Genomic DNA, 18,546 nt, shown 5'->3' on the forward strand with positions numbered 1-18,546 from the left:
GGGCTAATCACAGTTAATTGCTTTCACCATTTTTCCTATTCCATTCGCTAGTAAAAGAAAATGACAAAAATAGAGGATAAGAAAATCCAGTATCTCTGAGGTGGAGAACTTAACTAATAAAACAGAAAGAAAAAGAGTTCAGAGATACGATACAGAAAAATTTTCCAGCAATGAAGAAAGAACTCATCAAGGATATATCACATATAGAGAAAAATGATACAGAATGATCACCATTGAGTTACAACCTTGTTAAATTACTAAACTTCTTTTTTATTTTTTATTTTTTGAGACGGAGTCTTGCTCTGTCGCCCAGGCTGGAGTGCAGTGGAGCAATCTTGGCTCAGTGCAAGCTCCGCCTCCCGGGTTCACGCCATTCTCCTGCCTCAGTCTCCCCAGCAGCTGGGACTACAGGCACCCGCCACCACGCCCGGCTAATTTTTTTGTATTTTTAGTAGAGACGGGGTTTCACCGTGTTAGCCAGGATGGTCTCGAGCTCCTGACCTTGTGATCCGCCCACCTTGGCCTCCCAAAGTGCTGGGATTACAGGAGTGAGCCACTGTGCCCAGCCCTTAAATTACTAAACTTCAAGAAAAAGAAAAGAAAATTTTCAGGCAAGTCCAATCTCTCTCCCTTTCTCTTTCTCTTTCTCTCTCTCTCTCTCTCTCATCCATAAGAAAGAAAGACAAGGGCCAAGATGTCCTCAGACTTCTTCACAGTTACATTCAATGGAAGAAGACAATGGAACAATGTCTACAACATTCTGAGGGAAAGAAAATGTGGCCCAAGAATATAATATCCAGCCAAGATACCATTCAAGTATAAAGACACCTGGCAGACATTCTTAACGTGTAAGAATACAATAAATATAGCACCTGCAAGCTCTTCTTGAAGGACCTCCTCAATGATGAAATCCAGAAAACCAAGAAATAAATCAGAAATAGAGAAGTTGTGGTATAAGGCCTGGTTGTAAGCATATAATCCTTTTAAGTATAAAACTAAAAGGAAACAAACAGATAAAACAAACAGATGGTTTATGGTTATATAAGAGAATGTAAATATTATAAACCCTGACAAAGGAAAAATAATTTGAGTAACAAATAGTGGGGATAGAAGAAAATAACCGGGGGGAAGTGTAAGAAAGCTAACTGCTTCCTCTTTCACAGCAAAGCGCCCACTGATAATGTTAAATATTGAAACAGGCAGATTTTTAAAATGACGGCTAACTCCAAAGTATCTACCTTAGAAAAATGAAAACAGGCCAGGCATGGTGACTCACACCTTTAATCCCAACATTTTGGGAGACCAAGGCAGGTGGATCACTTGAAGTCAGGAGTTCAAGACCAGTCTGGCCAACATGGTGAAACCCCGTCTCTACTAAAAATATGAAAATTAGCTGGGCTTAGTGACGCGTGCCTGTAATCCCAGCTACTCAAGAAGCTGAGGCAGGAAAATCGCTTGAACCTGGGAGGTGAAGGTTGCAGTGAGCCGAGATGGCGCCACTGCACTCCAGCCTGGGCAACAAGAGCGAAACTCCGTCTCAAAAGAAAAGAAAAGAAAAAGAAAAGAAAAGAAAAGAAAAGAAAAAAAAAGAAAAGAAAACATACATCCACACAAAACTCTTAATGAATGTTCATAGCAGCATTACTCTTTTTTTTTTTTTTTTTTTTTTTTTTTTTTGAGACGGAGTCTCACTCTGTTGCCAGGCTGGAGTGCAATGGCGCGATCTCGGCTCTCTACAACCTCTGCCTCCCAGGTTCAAGTGATTCCCCTGCCTCAGCCTCCCGAGTAGCTGGGACTACAGGTGCATGCCACCACACCTGGCTAATTTTTTTTTTTTTTTGGTAGAGATGGGGTTTCACCATGTTAGCTAGGATGGTCTCAATCTCCTGACTTCATGATCCACCCGCCTCAGCCTCCCAAAGTGCTGGGATTACAGGCGTGAGCCACTGCGCCTGGCCCAGCATTACTCTTAATAACCAAAAAGTAGAAACAACCCAAATGTTCTTCAACAGATGAACAGATAAAATGTGATAAATACATATCATGGGGTATTATTTGGCTATAAAAAGGAATGAAGTTCTGATACATGCTATAACATGGATGAACCTTGGAAACGTTAATGTTAAGTGAAAGAGGCAAGTCAAAAAGGACCACATATTGTATGATTCAATTTACATGAAATACCCAGGATAGGCAAACACAGAGAGACAGAAAGTAGATGAGTGATTGTTTAGGGATCAGGGAGGGTGACAGCTAAAAGGGTAAAGGGTTTCTTTTTGAGGTGATGAAAATTTTCTAAAATTGATTCAAGGGATGGTTGCACAACTCAGTGAATATACTAAAAACTATTGCATTGTACACCAAAAATGGACAAATTGTATAGTATGTGAATTATATCTCAATAAGGCTGTTACCAAAAAAACTCCACTAAAAAAGTGACCAACTGCTCAATGGCTTTCATAATATTTTTTCTTAAGCTTAGAGGAATGTTAACAACTAATATCTTTTACTTTAAAAAAACATTTGTTTGAAGATTAGCTATTCTTTCATTTATTTCAGTGTTTTATTCTGTTAAATTCAAGTAAAATTAAATAGGATGATTTTAATTTATTATACTATGATCCAATATTAAAAAGATTTTTCAGTTTATCCATCCAGTCAACCCGTTATGTATATACATAGAAGATATACGAAATAATTTTCACATAATGTGAAAACTGGGGTAGTAGGAATGTGGGTGATTTGTTGCTTAATAATGAGCATGTGTTATTTTTATTTGTCTTCAAATTGTTCGTATAAAGAACAAACTATTCAACCTGAAAAAGCGAATGCAAACTATAAAAAATAAAGAACTAAGTAAATATACCAAAATGTTAATGTCTACATATGAGTAGTGGGATTAGGAATGATTTTTTCCCTCCTTTACTATTTTCTGTACTTTTCAAGTTTTCCTATAATGAACATCTATTATTTTATAAACAGAAGAAGTAAAAAGAATAGTAAAAGAATTAAAGGGATATTGTAAGCATTTCTTTAAACAATTACTTGATTCTTACCTGGGCTCCTTCTGCCGCTCCTGAATGATCTTTCTGCCTGGCCAGATGTCACCCATCTGTGTCTGATGAAGGAGGGACTGTCCCACTGTCTCTCTTTTACTCACTTCAAGACAAAGAAAAGTATGCCAGGGTGGTGGTTATGAGTAGGGGAAAAAGGAAACAACCCTCATAGCAAATCCCCTGAAATACACCATGCTTGCAGAAGGGATGACAATACAATCTTCTATTCTCCACTAACTGGCTGAGCCCATGGAGTTAAGATGCCACCAGTCAGAATACACTAGGATTCCATACCAAGAACCATCTCTAGACAGGTCCAGTACCTGCAGGTTTGTGGCGCAGGGACATCCTGATTATCTCACTACCTGTGCGGTAAGCAAAGCGATTCACTTTCTGGTCATAAAACCAGTCCCCAGTTGCTTTCTTCAACTCTCTGGGAAGAAATAAAAGAAAATGACAGATGGATAAAGAATGGTTCTTGTCTAATAAAGGCTGAGGAAAGAAATTCTCACCACAGCCAAGGCCTCGTCCCCTCTCTACTCAGCCATAGGTGACACTCACATTTCCTTGGCGCACACCTTGCACCTCCAGGTACCATTGCTTTCCTGTATGCGGCAGTCCCGACACACCAGGTGATTACAACCCCGACAAGTATTGGTTTTGGGACTCAAACGGCCCAGGCTCTCCTGGCACCGGGCACAGGTCCGATCACTGTAGTGTTGGCTGCCCCTCTTGGCCCCTTTCCTTTTTATCTCCAGTAACTCATTCTTTAGTCGCCTGCCAAGACCCAAAACAGAAGCGTAAGTGGATTCAGGATATGCATAGATTGGATGGAGAGGGGTTGAGAGGTAAAGACAGTAAGACTATTTGGTTCTGTGGAAGCAACAAACTCAGAGCCCAACGTGACCCAATAAGTAGTGGTAAACATCACATATACAAATTCCTATGAAAGTCAGGTGGGAGACATAAGGAAAAGCCCAGACATCATTGGTCAAAGGCCTGGGACCCTATGCGTTTTGGGGATCTCTTACCTAATCCTTTTCTCATCTGCTTTCCGGACCTCCTCATCTCGCTGTAGAACACTGAGAATCAAATCCTTTTCCTCCTCAGACAGAAAAGAAAGGTCCAGTAACTCCGACATGATTTACTCAACTTTTTCTTCTACTCTTCTTTCTTCAAAACAACCAGACAAGGAGAGCTACCAGAGTTGCCTGAAATGACAAAAGAACTAATTTCACACAGATGATTTACTCAAGAATAGGCCCACAGCCCTAAACCCTTTCAATAGGTTCCTTTCCCCTTGAGCCAAGCTAAAGAGACAAAGTAGAAGTATCTGACCTATTTACTCTTCCTACTCCCATCCGAAACATGCCCTGAAAATGAAGAGTCCTTGATTTTTCAGAAAGAAAAAGTTATTCGTGACTCTGGGAAAAGAATTGGTTATTCAGTATATGCATCTTAGTCTGGAAAGAACATAGAACAGCTGAGTCAATCTCCCCCTCCACCAAGTGAGTCCTCAATCATCCAATTTTTAATACTTTAAATGTTCTCAAATCTCAAGCCTATTAACCCAAATAACGAGGCAGCTGGTCTCTGCAGTGAAGGAGAAAAGCACATGAAGGCTCCTGCCAGTTTAGGCCCAGTTGTCTATTCCTAACCAGCTTCCATTCTCCCAGGAGTCAGTCAGCTTTCTGCTATACTTCAAAACTTCCACCCCCTACTCTATCTCTCAAAGTTCTTATCATACTAGCACTCTAGCACTACCTCCAGGATATCTTTCCCAAATTCATGAACACTTGTTGAGCGCTACGCTGACAGGCATTGTGTAAAGTGCTGGGGATACAAAGATGAGTAAGGCACAGTTCCTACCCTTACGAAAATCACAGAGTAGCAGGGGAGACAGACACACATAAATACAGTACAACGCATTAAGTGCTATCAGAGGGATTATAAGGGACTATAAATTAAGTGCTATGAGAACTTAGGGAAGAAAGCAACTCATTCTATCTTGCATAGAGAGAGGAAAGAGAGCAGTATACATGGGAAATTTCACAGAAGAGGTGGATTTTGCCTTATCAGAGGACAAATTTCCTGGTAGGGAAGAATGGTAGGAAAGATAGTTTGGGACCAGATTACATAACTCTTAAAAACTTTTTAAAATTTTTAAGAATTTTGGCTCAGCATGGAGGCTCTCACCTGTAATCCCAGCACTTTGGGAGGCTGAGGCAGGAGGATCTCTTGAGCCTAGGAGTTCAAGACCAGCCTGGGCAACACAGGGCGACTCAGTCTCTACAAAAAGAAAAATCAAAACTTAGCTAGGCATGATGGTACACGCCTGCATTCCCAGCTACTCGGGAGGCTGAAGTGGGAGGATTGTTTGAGCCTGTGAGGTTGAGGCTACAGTGAGCTGAGATCACGCCATCACATGTGGCTCACTCTAGCCTGGGCAACAAAGCAAGATCCTGTCTGGAAAAAAATTTTTTTAATTTTAAAATTTACTGCATAGACAATAGAAATCCACCAAACATCTCTGATGTTGCTTTTTGATGCTGGGAAATCACATGATGAAATTCATTTTACAAAGACATATTATAGCTATATCGCTCTAGCTATAATATGAAAGACTGATTTAGCGGACAAATCAGAGGACAATTTGGTAGTACATACATTTAAAATAGGCATATACTTAACCAAGCAATATGACTTCTAAGAATTTACGTAATAGAAATATTCATACAAATGCACAAGCAAGAGTATATGCACAAGACTATTACTGCAACATTATTTGTAAGAACAGAAACAGTTATTTAACATAGGAATCATTAAACAAAATAATATGTCCCCATAATGGAACATTATGTCGCCATTAAAAATGTGGTAGATACACACGTACTGACATAAAAATATGGCCATGAGTGAAAAAGTAGTTGTAGGACAATAAAAAATGATCTTTTATAAAGAATTTATCTAAATATTTGTATATGCAAAGAGAAAGGTCTAGAACAAAAGCCACTATCATTGGTTTCACTTGGGGAGTAGAATTGGGAAGGGGCAACTTTCACTTTTTACTTCACATAGTTCTAATTTGTTTTTACATATATCTTCCATTTATATCTCAAAAAAGAAAACAATACAAATGAGGCAGAGATATTATTACAATACTGCAGCAAAAGACAATCTAGATTTACTAACTGTGCCTCTAAACAATTAGACCAGTCATTTTATTTTTCATTTCATTTTATTTTTCATTTTTAGAGACAGAGTTTCACTATGTTGCCCAGCCTGGACTCAAATTCCTGGGCTCAAGTGATCTTCCTGCCTCAGCCTCCCAGGTAGCTGGAACTATAGACAGAGCCACCGTGCCCAGCAGAAGTCATTTTATTTCTGACTCTTTGGTTTCTCATCTACAAAACGACCCACCTCAAACGTTGTTTAAAAAATTAAATAATGTGTGTTAAAGGGCCAATCACAATGTTTGGAGTACAAATACTTGCTGAATCTTCTAAAATGATAAAGGCCTGAGCCAGGCAGCAAGAAAAAACAGAATAGGTTTGAGAAGTAGAATTGACAGAATAGGGAGACTGACTGAGCAGAGAGGATGAAGAAGGTGAAGTCAAAGATGCCTAGTTCACAGTCAAGATTAAACAACTGACTGGCTAGTGACAGCCCTCATAGCAATAGAAGATGTAAGGAAAGAAACAGGTTTGGAAGTAAGGCAAAAAGTTTTGTTTTAACCCTATTAAGTTAGTGTTGCATACTTGATATCCAGGTAACTGGGCCCAGGAAATAGTTGGAGACACAGGGCTGGACCTCAGGAAGAAAGAATGTATCTGATAATATACACTTGGTAGTCATGGGAGTCAAAGAGCCCAAGGTAGACAGAGAGTGAAAAAGGAAATGAGAATCACACTTACCTTCTCTCCTCTCCTTTGAAACTAGACAACACGCCTCTTTCACTTTATTTTTTCTTTTTCTTTTTTTACTAGTTCCCTACAAAACAGTGGAGAACATAAACAACACGGCAAAGCTATACAGGTTCCTGAAACCTCAATATTTCCTCAACTTATATATTTCCTGGTCTTTATTGAACTATAAGATGTTAAGCCTCTTGCACACACCCTTTCTTAGACAGTCTTGAGGAAGTGTTCTTAGTTCTTATCCCCAAGGAGAATATATACCCTCCATGAAAACAAGGACTTTTTCAATCTTCTCCTCTGTATCTGCCCTAGCACTTAATGCAATATCTGGTATGCAATTTTGCATATGCTGCCAATATTGCAATCACTGTCATTGTCACCCCAACAGTATCTTTTATTGAGAATTGACTATATGCCAAACAAGTACCTAACATATATTAACTAATTTAATCCTTGCCACAATACCAAGAATGAGTGACTATTATTACCCCCATTGTATAGATTAGGATTCAGGAGAGGTTAGGCTAATTTGCCCAAGAATAAAGAGCAAGTAAGTGAAATTGCAGGGATTCAAGCCCAGGCAATCTGATACCAGAGTTGGTGCTCTACAGGCTCAGTCTAGGCAGAATTATAACCAAAGCAACTATAAAGTACTAAACAGACAAATCAAAAGCATTGTGGAAATGAATTCCCATATGTGTGATTACGGCTGAAACACTGCGCAAAAAAATCAGTGGCTCCTGGATAAAAGAGGTATTATCAGTTACCTGTCAGCTAAAAAGCAAGGATAGCACAGGCACACTAGAAATGAGAACCATACCAGATTTAAAAACTGGTGTTTGTGGAGAGGCAGCAGAATATTGTGATGAGAAAGGCACGTTGGCATAATAATGAGACCAAGTAATATCAAAATCCAGGAAAGTAAGAAGATCCTTGAGGAAATAAAGATAGTATCTTAAGAAAATGGAACTACCAACATTGTACATCTGCCCTTTCTTTTTCATTTATGGACCTGACCAACCAGAACTGCCCCCTCTGAAATCTTAAATTCAAGAATTCCCACTTTCCAACCACAGCTCACTCCTGCTCTATCTGTTCTTCAACCTTATCAAGACCACAGTCTCTTGAGCCCCACATTGTCTCTTGGTCCACTTGCCTTCTGCTGATCTATCTTCCCCCCATACCCATCCTGGACTCCAGATGGCTCAACATTTGAACCACTCTCACCAGTACCTTCCATATCCATATACCTTCATCCCTCTGCCACAACTGCCCATGAAAATCCCAAACCTGTGCTAATGCTCTAGCCTGCCTTGTCTGCTCCTATACCCAGGTTCTACATAATTCCTGGTCTACAACCTCAGCTGAACCCTCATTGTCACCCATAAATTCTGTTACTTATGCTTGTTCAATTCCTTTACCTAGTCCCTTTGGGTTCTATTCAAGCCTTCATTCATCTCACACTCCCACTTCCCTTCCCTCCAGTCCCATCAGACATGCTTGTCTCATACTTGTAAAAAGGTTTTTGTAAGACCATCAGACATGGACTCTATCAGCTCCGTGCCTCCTCTTCCCCATCACTTGCCAATCTGACTCCTTTCAGAAAAGCCATATCCCACCCCAAGCCCCACCTTCCACCATAGGTTGCTGTTGTTTCCAACACTAACTCTGTTAACAGTCAGCTTGTTTGCAATGGGATCTTGCAGAATCAGTAATGAGGAGCAGAAAACAAATTAAGAACAAAAATTAAAAGGCAAGAAGACAAAGGTAAGTGCAGAAAAAACTGAGACAAAGAGAAAACAAAAGGTAAAATGGTAAAAACAAGTTCAAGTATATCAATGAATATGAAACTCATATATGAGCAAAATTCACCCTTTGAAATACAGGAATTAACAGACTGGATAAAAGGAAAAAATCCAGTTATGTGCCATTTATGAGAGACACATCTAAAACATAAATTGAAGGGAAAATTGAAAGTAAAAAGATAGGAAAAGATATACCAGGTAAATGCTAGCCAAAAGAAAGCTGAGGTAGCTATATTAATATCTAAAAGTAAAAAAGACAATAAAAGCTTTATAAAGGTTAGATAAGATCACTACATAGAGATAATAAACATGCATCCACTAATAAAACATCACTAAATATACAAAGGAACAAAAGAGAGAAATTGAAAAATCAACCATCAAAATGAGAGGTTAACATATACTTCTTTGTTGTTGCAATTATGAATGGTACAAGCAGATACAAACTAGTAAATATATAGACAAGTTGAACAACAAAATGAGCTTGATTTAATAGGAATACAAAAAAAGTCTATATCCAACTGGAGAATTACATTATTTTCAAGCACATATAGAATATTTACCCCCAAAACTGACCATGTACTAGGCTGTAATGCAAGTCTCCATAATTTTTTTTAAAAATCCTTCCCATACAGACCAGTCTCTGACTTCGAGGAAATTAAATTAAATAAGAAATCAATTTAAAATAAGGTAATTTCTTATCACAATACTTTTTTTAAAATTTATAAAGACACTTCTAAATAACCCACATGTCAAAGAAGAGATCATAATGGTACTAAATCTATCCTTAACATCTTAGAGGAAAATACCTGCCTCCTACCTCACTACCATCACTACTCCCCATACTATGGCATAGAATGTTCTCTAGAAATTCAAAAAGGAAAATATGAAAGAAAAATACAGCTTTCATATGCAATAAACCAAGTGATATATTTTTATGGTAAATAGTACATCATATTTTGAAAACTAGAACTCAGGAAAATAATGGAGGCACAAATACAGTTATAATAAGAAAACCAGATAGATGTGAAGTTAGAAAAGCTATGACTAATCGGATACTCCCAATTTATGGCTACTAGGGTTTAATAGAGAAACCAAAGCCCAAGAAAACTTAAGACCCTTCATTACATTCAGTCCCAGGTGTACAGTCAAAAAGGCAAGATTATCTATTGAGAAGACCACGGCTCAGGTAACATGAGTGTCAGAATCTGAGCTCAGATGGACAACTTGTTCTGTGTTAGTCCTGAGGTGTCAAGACTCAGATGAAGCATCTTAATATAGCATCCTTGTGGGACCCATGCCCATAAAAATATATTTTAGAAAAGGTGATTTGTATCATTCTCAGCAAACTATCACAAGAACAGAAAACCAAACACCGCATGTTCTCTCATAAGCGGGAGTTGAACAATGAGAACACATGGACACAGGGAGGGGAACATCATACACCGGGGCCTGTTGGGGGTGGGGGGCTAGGGGAGGGATAGCATTAGGAGAAATACCTAATGTAGATGACGGGTTGATGGGTGCAGGAAACCACCATGGCACGTGTATACCTATGTAATAAACCTGCACATTCTGGTATCCCAGAACTTAAAGTATAATAAAAAAAATTAAAAAAAGAAAAGATGGCTTACTTAGCAATTATACATATTTACTGCTAAAAAATGAGGATAATATGTTAATGCAAATACTTACAAAACCAAAGGAAAAACTAAATCTACCATAAAAATGGGAAGTTACCATACCTCTCTCAATTACTGATAGTATAACAGATGAAAAATTAGTAAATATGTAGACAAGGTGAACAACACAATAAGCTTGATCTAAAGGACATATGTAGAATTCCATATCCAACTAGATATATCCAGTCTATATCCTAATCCTAATGATTGAGAAATAATAACAATGAATGAAAATAAACACTAACACAACTGGTTTTCAAGAAGGGGATGGGGGAGCTATCTCAAATTATTTCAAATTCTAAAGACCAATTTTAAAAATGAAAAGCTAGGCAAAACTTGACAGGAAGCATAGAATAATGAAAATAGTGGTGAAAGACAGACTTGGGTTCAAATCCTAGCTCTGCTATTTTTAGCTATATGACCTTGGGCATGAGACTAGAATATTAAAAAGATGACTAAAATATAGAATTCCTTGTAAGAATAGTACTCAGATTAAAAGTAATCATTGGTGTTCCCAAAATGAAAACTGATGTGAATTAGGAAGACACAAGTAATGTCCCTGCCCTGGACAGCAAATACAACAGATTTTGCTGTGTTGCATGCAGGCCACACATAAAAGTGAAGATGGTAATATATGGTACTTATGCTTAAACTAGAAACATCTACGAGACGTAACCTCTTTGAAGGTAGGTACTATATCTGGATATCATAGCCCCAGGAGCTTGGCACAGTGTGTGACACACAGTATGAGTTCAACAAAAGTCTAGTGAATGTCTTTACCCAGAAATCTATCTGTGTTTACATGTTTAAACTTAAACCCATGGAAATTGAAGAGCTGTAATAGAGCTGAGAGAAAAATGTTTTTGTTTTCCTGAGGCAGTGTGTGAGCTGTGGTTAAAAGCTTGGACTCTGGGCCGGGTGGGTGGCTCACACCTGCAATCCCAGCATTTTGGGAGGCTAAGGCGGGTGGATCACTTGAGGCCAGGAGTTCGAGGCCAGCCTGGCCAACATGGTGAAACCCTGTCTCTACAAAAAATACAAAAAAAAAAAAAAAAATGGGCCAGACATGGTGGCTTGCGCCTGTAGTCCCAGATACTCAGGACGCTGAGGCAGAGAATGGCTTGAACCTGGGAGGCGGAAGTTGCAGTGAGCCAAGATGGTGCAACTGCACTCCAGCCTGGGCGACAGAGTGAGACTCTGTGTCCATAAAACAAACAAACAAAAAGCTTGGAATTGAGCCAGACTGCCTGAACTTGAATCCCAACTTCCACATTTACTAGCTGTGTGACCTTGGGTAAGTTACTAATCCTCTCAGTACCTCAATTTCCTCACTTGCAAAATGAAGATAAAAATTGTACCTATCCTTTGGGGCTTGTTTTTATAAAGATTAAATGAGTTTTTAAAATACGTAAAGTGCTTAAAGTAATGAGAACACAAAGAATGCTAAGTGTTACCTATTTTTGTCAGTTTGTATATGTTCATTTGTGCTTTCGGACTTAACTAGGTCTTAGAAAATGACATTTATTTTCTTTTAAAGAATGCAGATGAATTGTGAGTTAAACTGTCTAGACGTCAGTTAAAGTTTCAGGCTATTGTTATTGTTATTTAAATTTTTTTATTTCAATAGCTTTTGGGGTACAAGTAGTTTTTGGGTACATGGATGAATTTATAGTGATTAATTTTAATGCATTAATCACAGGCCACTGTTTTTGAAGTGAGGAACCATGCTGACAGCCTTATAGATGACAGAAGATTTTCTTAAAAATTGACCCATGCTCAAGGGCCAAAAGGCTGAACTGATATTAAATTATTCTCTAAAGTTATAAGTAGTAATTATATGATGGTTTTGCAAATACATTCTAATGGGATTATCATATCCTGCCAAAGTGATGTAATAAAATTATTTTGCTGTTTAGGCTAAGGACAATGGACAATACCTCACTGAACATGAAAAAGTGAACCAGAGTCTTTCAAAATATATTCATTTAACCAAGAAGCCTGAATTAAACTGCTCTTGTTAAAATGATACTATGTTTTACACAGAAACTGATCAATGAGTTTTATACTGATGTGAGATTTATACTGCTGCATGCCAGATTCTGTATACTTTTGAACATGGGTATTCAGAACTGATTTAGCTACGTCAAGAAATGTGATGGTGTCTACACTTTTTTCGAAAGATGAGAATTTAAATTGGGCTACAAATTTTAATTGGTCATAATTGGAGATTATAAAATGTCAAGGTGGAATGAATTTCCACCCTGCCTGAAACAATAACAACAACAACAAATGTACCAAATACATGAAACAATGGTTTTCAAATCACTGAACATCAGGCAATGAAGGACTATGATTTCTGAGATGGAAAACACATAAGGTGAGCCCTTTGATTTTCCCAGCTTACTGTCTTAAGAGAATTTCCAGATAATGGTACAGAAAGGAAGAACCCAGGTAGAGCCTAGTGAACTCCCTGAGTTCTGGAGACAGAGCTGAGAGTCTGGGAAAAAAACCAGGTAGCTGGAGTTCATAGGACAGAGGACCTGAGAGAGCTCCACAGAAAGAGAAAGAGATCTTCAGAGGCCTGCAGAAGGTTTCACTCAAGTGTTTAGCAAAGGACTGATTAGCCCATGGTATGCCTGTGAGGAAATTACTCTAGGCCAGGGAAAGAACTACCTGAAAGGATTCAAAAGAACAATGCCTGTCACTCACACAGGGCTAAGAATAGTGCCTGTTTCCGCCAGCCAAATTGGAAAACCTCATGATTCACGGGACACTAGCTGAAGGACTCAGAAGGGTCTTGCCTCAGTAGTGGGAAATAGCCCAGATTATGCACTGCTCTGGTCCTGCCTAACAAATCTAAACAGCAAAACCTGAAAGGGTCACTCTGTATCCAAGTAATTTAAGGGCATCCCAGAACAGAGAGCAAGTATACTTATAGTAATACAAAAATATGCAGTACTCAACAAGGTCAAATTCATAATATTTGGTACCCAGTAAAAAACTAACAGGCATGCAAAAAAGCAAGAAAATATGATCCATAATAATGAGAAAAATCAATCAAAAAGACCAAGAACTGACACAAATGTTAGAATTAGTAAACAAAGTCATCAAAGCAGTTATTATAACTGCACTCTATATGTTCAAAAAGCTAGGCAGGGGACATGGGAGATGTAAAAAGACTCAAATCAAACCTATGGATAAAAGGTACAATGTCTGAGATGAAAAACACACTCATTGGGATTAACAGCAAATTGGACATTACAGTAGAAAAGAGTTAAGAACTTGAAGACATAGCAATAGAAATTATTCAAAATGGAACACAGAAAAAAACTGAAAAAAAGAAAAAGGAATTAATGAGCTATGGGACAACATCAAGCTACCTTCTACACATGTCATTGATGTCACCAAAAATAATGGCCCAAATTTGGTGAACACTATAAACTCACAGATCCAAGAAGCTCTATGAACATAAAGCACCAGAAACATAAAGAAAAATATACCATGTGGCACACCATAAATTGCTTAAAACCAGAAACAATGGGAAAATCTTAAAAGAAGCTAGAGTGGTGGGGTGGGGTGGGGTTGGGGTCTTGGGGAAGGACACATTATATATATACAGATGAACAAAGATAATGATAAAAGCAAATTTATCATTGGAATCAATGCAAGTGTAAAGACAGAACAACCTCTCTAAAATACTGAAAGAAAAAAAACAACCATCAGCCTAGATAGAATTCTACACCCAGCAAGATATCATTCAAAAACAGAGGTGAAATACTTTTTCAGACATGCAAAAGTTGAAAGAATTAATCACCAGCAGACCTGCACTATAAAAAGTGTTAAAGGAAGTCCTTGAAGCAGAAAGAAAATGGTACTGCACAGAAATATAGGTTTACAAAAAGGAATACAGAGCACATGCAATGGTAACAATGTAGGTAAAAATACTTTTTTCTTATTATTTAAATCTCTTTTAAAATATAATCGACTGTTTAAAGGAAAAATAACGATATATTGTGGGGTTCAAAACATATGGTAGAACAAAGCGGAAACTTAACCTGATTTTAAGAGACACTATAAATCCACAGTAATCAAGTCAATGTGGTACTGGGCAGGAAGACAGACAAATAAACGAACAGAATAGAGAGTATGGAAATAAGCCCTCATGTTTATAGTCACTTGATTTTTTAAATAAAGGTTAAGGGAAGTTTAGTGGAGAAATGGCAGTCTTTTCAACAAGTAGTGCTGAAAAAACTAGATATCCATATGAAACAAAAAAAGCAAGCATTTCTGACATGACACGTAAAACGTGATCCAGAACTTGATAAATTAGGCTTCATCAAAATTTAAAACCTCTGCTTTGTAAGAACTTTATTAGAAAATAAAAAGATAAGCAGTATACTGGAAGAAAATATTTGCAACTAGTATATCTGATAAGGACTTATATCCAGCATATATAAAGAACTCTCAGAACTCTACAATATTTTTAAAAACACAAATTTAAAAAATAGACAATGATATGAATAGACAAAAGATATGAATAAACATATCACCAAAGAAGATATACAAATAGCAAATAAACACATGAAAACATGATCAACATCATTAATCATTAGGGAAATGCAAACTAAAACCACAATGAGATATCACTACATACTTATTAGAATGACCAAAATTTAAAATGCACCAAATGTTGGCCGGCATTTGAAGCAACTGGAACTCTCATACACTACAGTGGGAATGTGAAATGGTATAGCCATATTGGAAAACAGCTTAGCAGTTTCTTAAAAAGTTAAACATCTATCTCCCATATGACCCAGGCTTTCCACTTTTGGTATTCATCCAAGAAAAGCAAAAGCATACGTAGGCCAGACGTGGTGGCTCACACCCATAATCCCAGCACTTTGGGAGGCCAAGGTGGGCGGATCGCTTGAGGTCAGGAATTTGAAGCCAGCCGATCAACATGGTGAAACCCGGTCTCTACTAAAAATACAAAAAATTACCCAGGTGTGGTGGCAGGCACCTGTAATCCCAGCTACTTGGGAGGCTGAGGCAGGAGAATAGCTTGAACCAGGGAGGTGGTGTTTGCAGTGAGCCGAGATCGTGCCACTATACTCCAGCCTGGGCAACAAGAGGGAAACTCCGTCTCAAAAGAAAACAAAAACAAAACTTAGCTGGGTGTGGTGGTGCATGCCTGTAATCCCAGTTACTTGGGAGGCTGAGGTGAGAGAATCGCTTGAACCTGGGAGGTGGAGGTTGCAGTGAGCCAAGATTGCACCACTGCACTCCAGCCTGGGCAACAGAGTGAGACTTTGCCTCAAAAGGGGGGAAAAAAAAAGCATATGCCTACACAGATTTGCATGGAAATGTTAACAGCATTATTGGTAATAGCCCAAATCTGGAAACAGCCCAAATGCCCACTAAGAGGTAAATGGATAAACAAATTGTAGTATACCCATGCAATGGAATACTACTTAGCAATAGAGAAGAATGAACTACTGATACACATAGCAACATGAATGAATCTCAAAATAATTATGCTGACTGAAATAAGTCAGGCAAAAAAAAAACACTGTATGATTTCATTTATATAAAACTCTAGAAAATACATAGTGTCAGAAAACAGAATCAGTGGTTTCAGGAGTTGACGGGGGTAAGGAGGGTAATAGCACACAGGGACAAGAAGGAAGGATTACAACATGGCACAAGGAAACTTTTGGAGGTGATAGATGTTCAATATCTTAATTCTGGTGATAGTTTCATGGATATATACAGATGTCAAAATTTGTCAAATTGTATACTTTATATATAATTTGTCTATTGTAGTTCAATAAAATGTTTTTAAACATTTTAATATTAAATGTAACTAAACTTTCTTCTTGTAATCATGTTTTCCAATCCCAGAATACCTACAAGACACTAGGAGCCTTTAAATTAATTGAAACACTAAAATATTTTATGTCAAGATTTTTTTTTTTTTTTGAGATGGAGTCTTGCTGTTGCCCAGGCTGGAGTGCAGTGGCACGATCTTGGCTCACTGCAAGCTCCGCCTCCTGGGTTCACGCCATTCTCCTGCCTCAGCCTCCCGAGTAGCTGGGACTACAGGCACCCGCCACCACACCCGGCTAATTTTTTGTATTTCTAGTAGAGACAGGGTTTCACCGTGTTAGCCAAGATGGTCTCGATCTCCTGACCTCGTCATCTGCCCACCTCGGCCTCCCAAAGTGTGGGGATTACAGGCGTGAGCCACCGTGCCTGGCCAAGGTTTTTTTTAATAGAGAATAAACAATACAGAGTAGGTTTGAAATATTTCCCTTACTACACAGTTTTGTTATCTAAAAGATGTTTCACGTTTTAACTTTTCAATTTGTCAAAAACGTAAAAGACAGCAGGTTCAGGAACAGCAATAAAATGTTTGCATAACTGGTGCCTGGAACTGTAATATGAGTATGATTATTTAGTAAGTGCATCCAAACAATATACTTCTTTTATTTTAAAATGTATATACTTTGTGAGGCATCAGTCATTAAAATCAAGTATAAAAATAAACAGAAGTTAGAATCAGATGTTCAAGTAGCTGTATCATAAACCAAAATTTTGTTTAAATGAAGCACATTTAATGTCACTGGCCTCATCAAAATGAGAGCAAAGGTTATTGTACCATTAATAAATATTAGAATTATTTTTTAAAAGTTCATTTAATCTCTCATCCTTCTTTATTTCCATTTTTGTGCTTTTTCTTTGAGACAGAGTCTCACTCTGTCACCCAAGCTGGAGTGCAGCGGCACAATCGTAGCTCAGTGTAGCCTTGACCTCCTGGACTCAAGCAATTCTCCCACCTCAGCCTCCCCAGTAGCTGGGATCGCAGGCACAAGCCACCACACCTGGCTACTTTGTTTTTATTTTTTGTAGAGATGGGGTTTCACCATGTTGCCCAGGCTGGTCTCGAACTCTTAGACTCAAGTGATCCTCCTGCCTCGGCCTCCCAAAGGGCTGGGATTACAGGCATGAGACACCACACCTGGCCTGTGCATGCTTTATAATATATGACCAATACAGTGGTAAATAATGTAGTTTATAAATACTTATTTTAGGAGTGATAAAAATTTGGGGTGATAAAGGTGAGTAATCAAAAAAGCTAGGAAGTCCTTTACTTAAAGGCTGGTTAAGGGAAACTATTCTACAAATTGCCATATATTTTCATGATTCTGCTTGCATAGAGATATGATGTATGTTAATTAGGAAAGAATAAATCATTCTGATGATTGTAATGCAGTTGCTCTTATGCAAGTAGTACAGCATAATGAATAAGAATTTTTGCTGTCATAAGACACATTCAAAAGTGGACTCTAGGCTAGGTGAGGTGGCTCATGCCTGTAATCCTAGCAATTTGTGAAGCCGAGGTGGGAGGATCTCTTGAGCCCAGGAGTTTGAGACCAGCCTGGACTACACGGTGAAACCCATCTCTACACACACACACAGACACACACACACACACAAATTAGCCAGGTGTGGTGGTATGTGCCTGTAATCCCAGCTACTTGGAAGGCTGAGGTGGGAGGATCACCTGAGCCCGGGAGGTCAAGGCTGCAGTGAGCCAAGATCGGGCCACTGCACTCCAGCCTGGGTGACAGAATAAGACCCTTTCTCTCTCTCTCTCAAACAAACAAAAAAAAAAAAAAGTGGACTCTATTAACTAATTGTGACAAAGGCAATGACAGCATCTAAAGCAGATCAAGCTAAAGTACTGTCAAAACTAATACCTATTATTTGTGTGGGTTTCCAGAACATGGGTGAAGCATAGCCCTAAAAGGTAGCAAAATCTAGTACCGATGGGCGGGGGACTAGTTATTTGATAATCTAAAGGTAAAAGAGTTGATTTGGCCGGGAGCGGTGGCTCACGTCTGTAATCTCAGCACTTTGGGAGGCCGAGGCGGGCGGATCACCTGAGGTTGGAAGTTCAAGACCAGCCTGACCAACATGGAGAAACTCCATCTCTACTAAAAATACAAAATTACCCTGGCATGGTGGTGCATGCCTGTAATCCCAGCTACTCGGGAAGGCTGAGGCAGAAGAATCACGTGAACCTGAG

The 18,546-nt window shown here is 38.5% G+C and overlaps 1 protein-coding gene across 8 annotated transcripts in view; it reads right to left on the reverse strand.

The window, feature by feature from the left end:
* SYTL4 (synaptotagmin like 4) overlaps positions 1 to 18,546 on the reverse strand; it is a 55,880-nt gene that overhangs the window by 23,327 nt on the left and 14,007 nt on the right. For 2 of the 8 annotated variants that reach the window (XM_054676692.2, XM_054676693.2), the window contains 6 exons: positions 6,971 to 7,046; positions 5,253 to 5,345; positions 4,088 to 4,267; positions 3,618 to 3,833; positions 3,380 to 3,489; positions 3,057 to 3,159 (listed from right to left, as the gene is read on the reverse strand). In XM_054676692.2, the coding sequence (XP_054532667.1) occupies positions 3,057 to 3,159; positions 3,380 to 3,489; positions 3,618 to 3,833; positions 4,088 to 4,197 (539 nt within the window). In that variant the 5' untranslated portion in view covers positions 4,198 to 4,267; positions 5,253 to 5,345; positions 6,971 to 7,046. The remainder of the gene's footprint in view (positions 1 to 3,056; positions 3,160 to 3,379; positions 3,490 to 3,617; positions 3,834 to 4,087; positions 4,268 to 5,252; positions 5,346 to 6,970; positions 7,047 to 18,546) is intronic. The other 6 variants (XM_016943305.4, XM_054676694.2, XM_024353231.3 and 3 more) reach the window with 3 other exon arrangements.

The sequence above is a fragment of the Pan troglodytes genome, chromosome X (genome assembly GCF_028858775.2).
Source record: "Pan troglodytes isolate AG18354 chromosome X, NHGRI_mPanTro3-v2.0_pri, whole genome shotgun sequence".
Lineage (NCBI taxonomy): Eukaryota > Metazoa > Chordata > Mammalia > Primates > Hominidae > Pan > Pan troglodytes.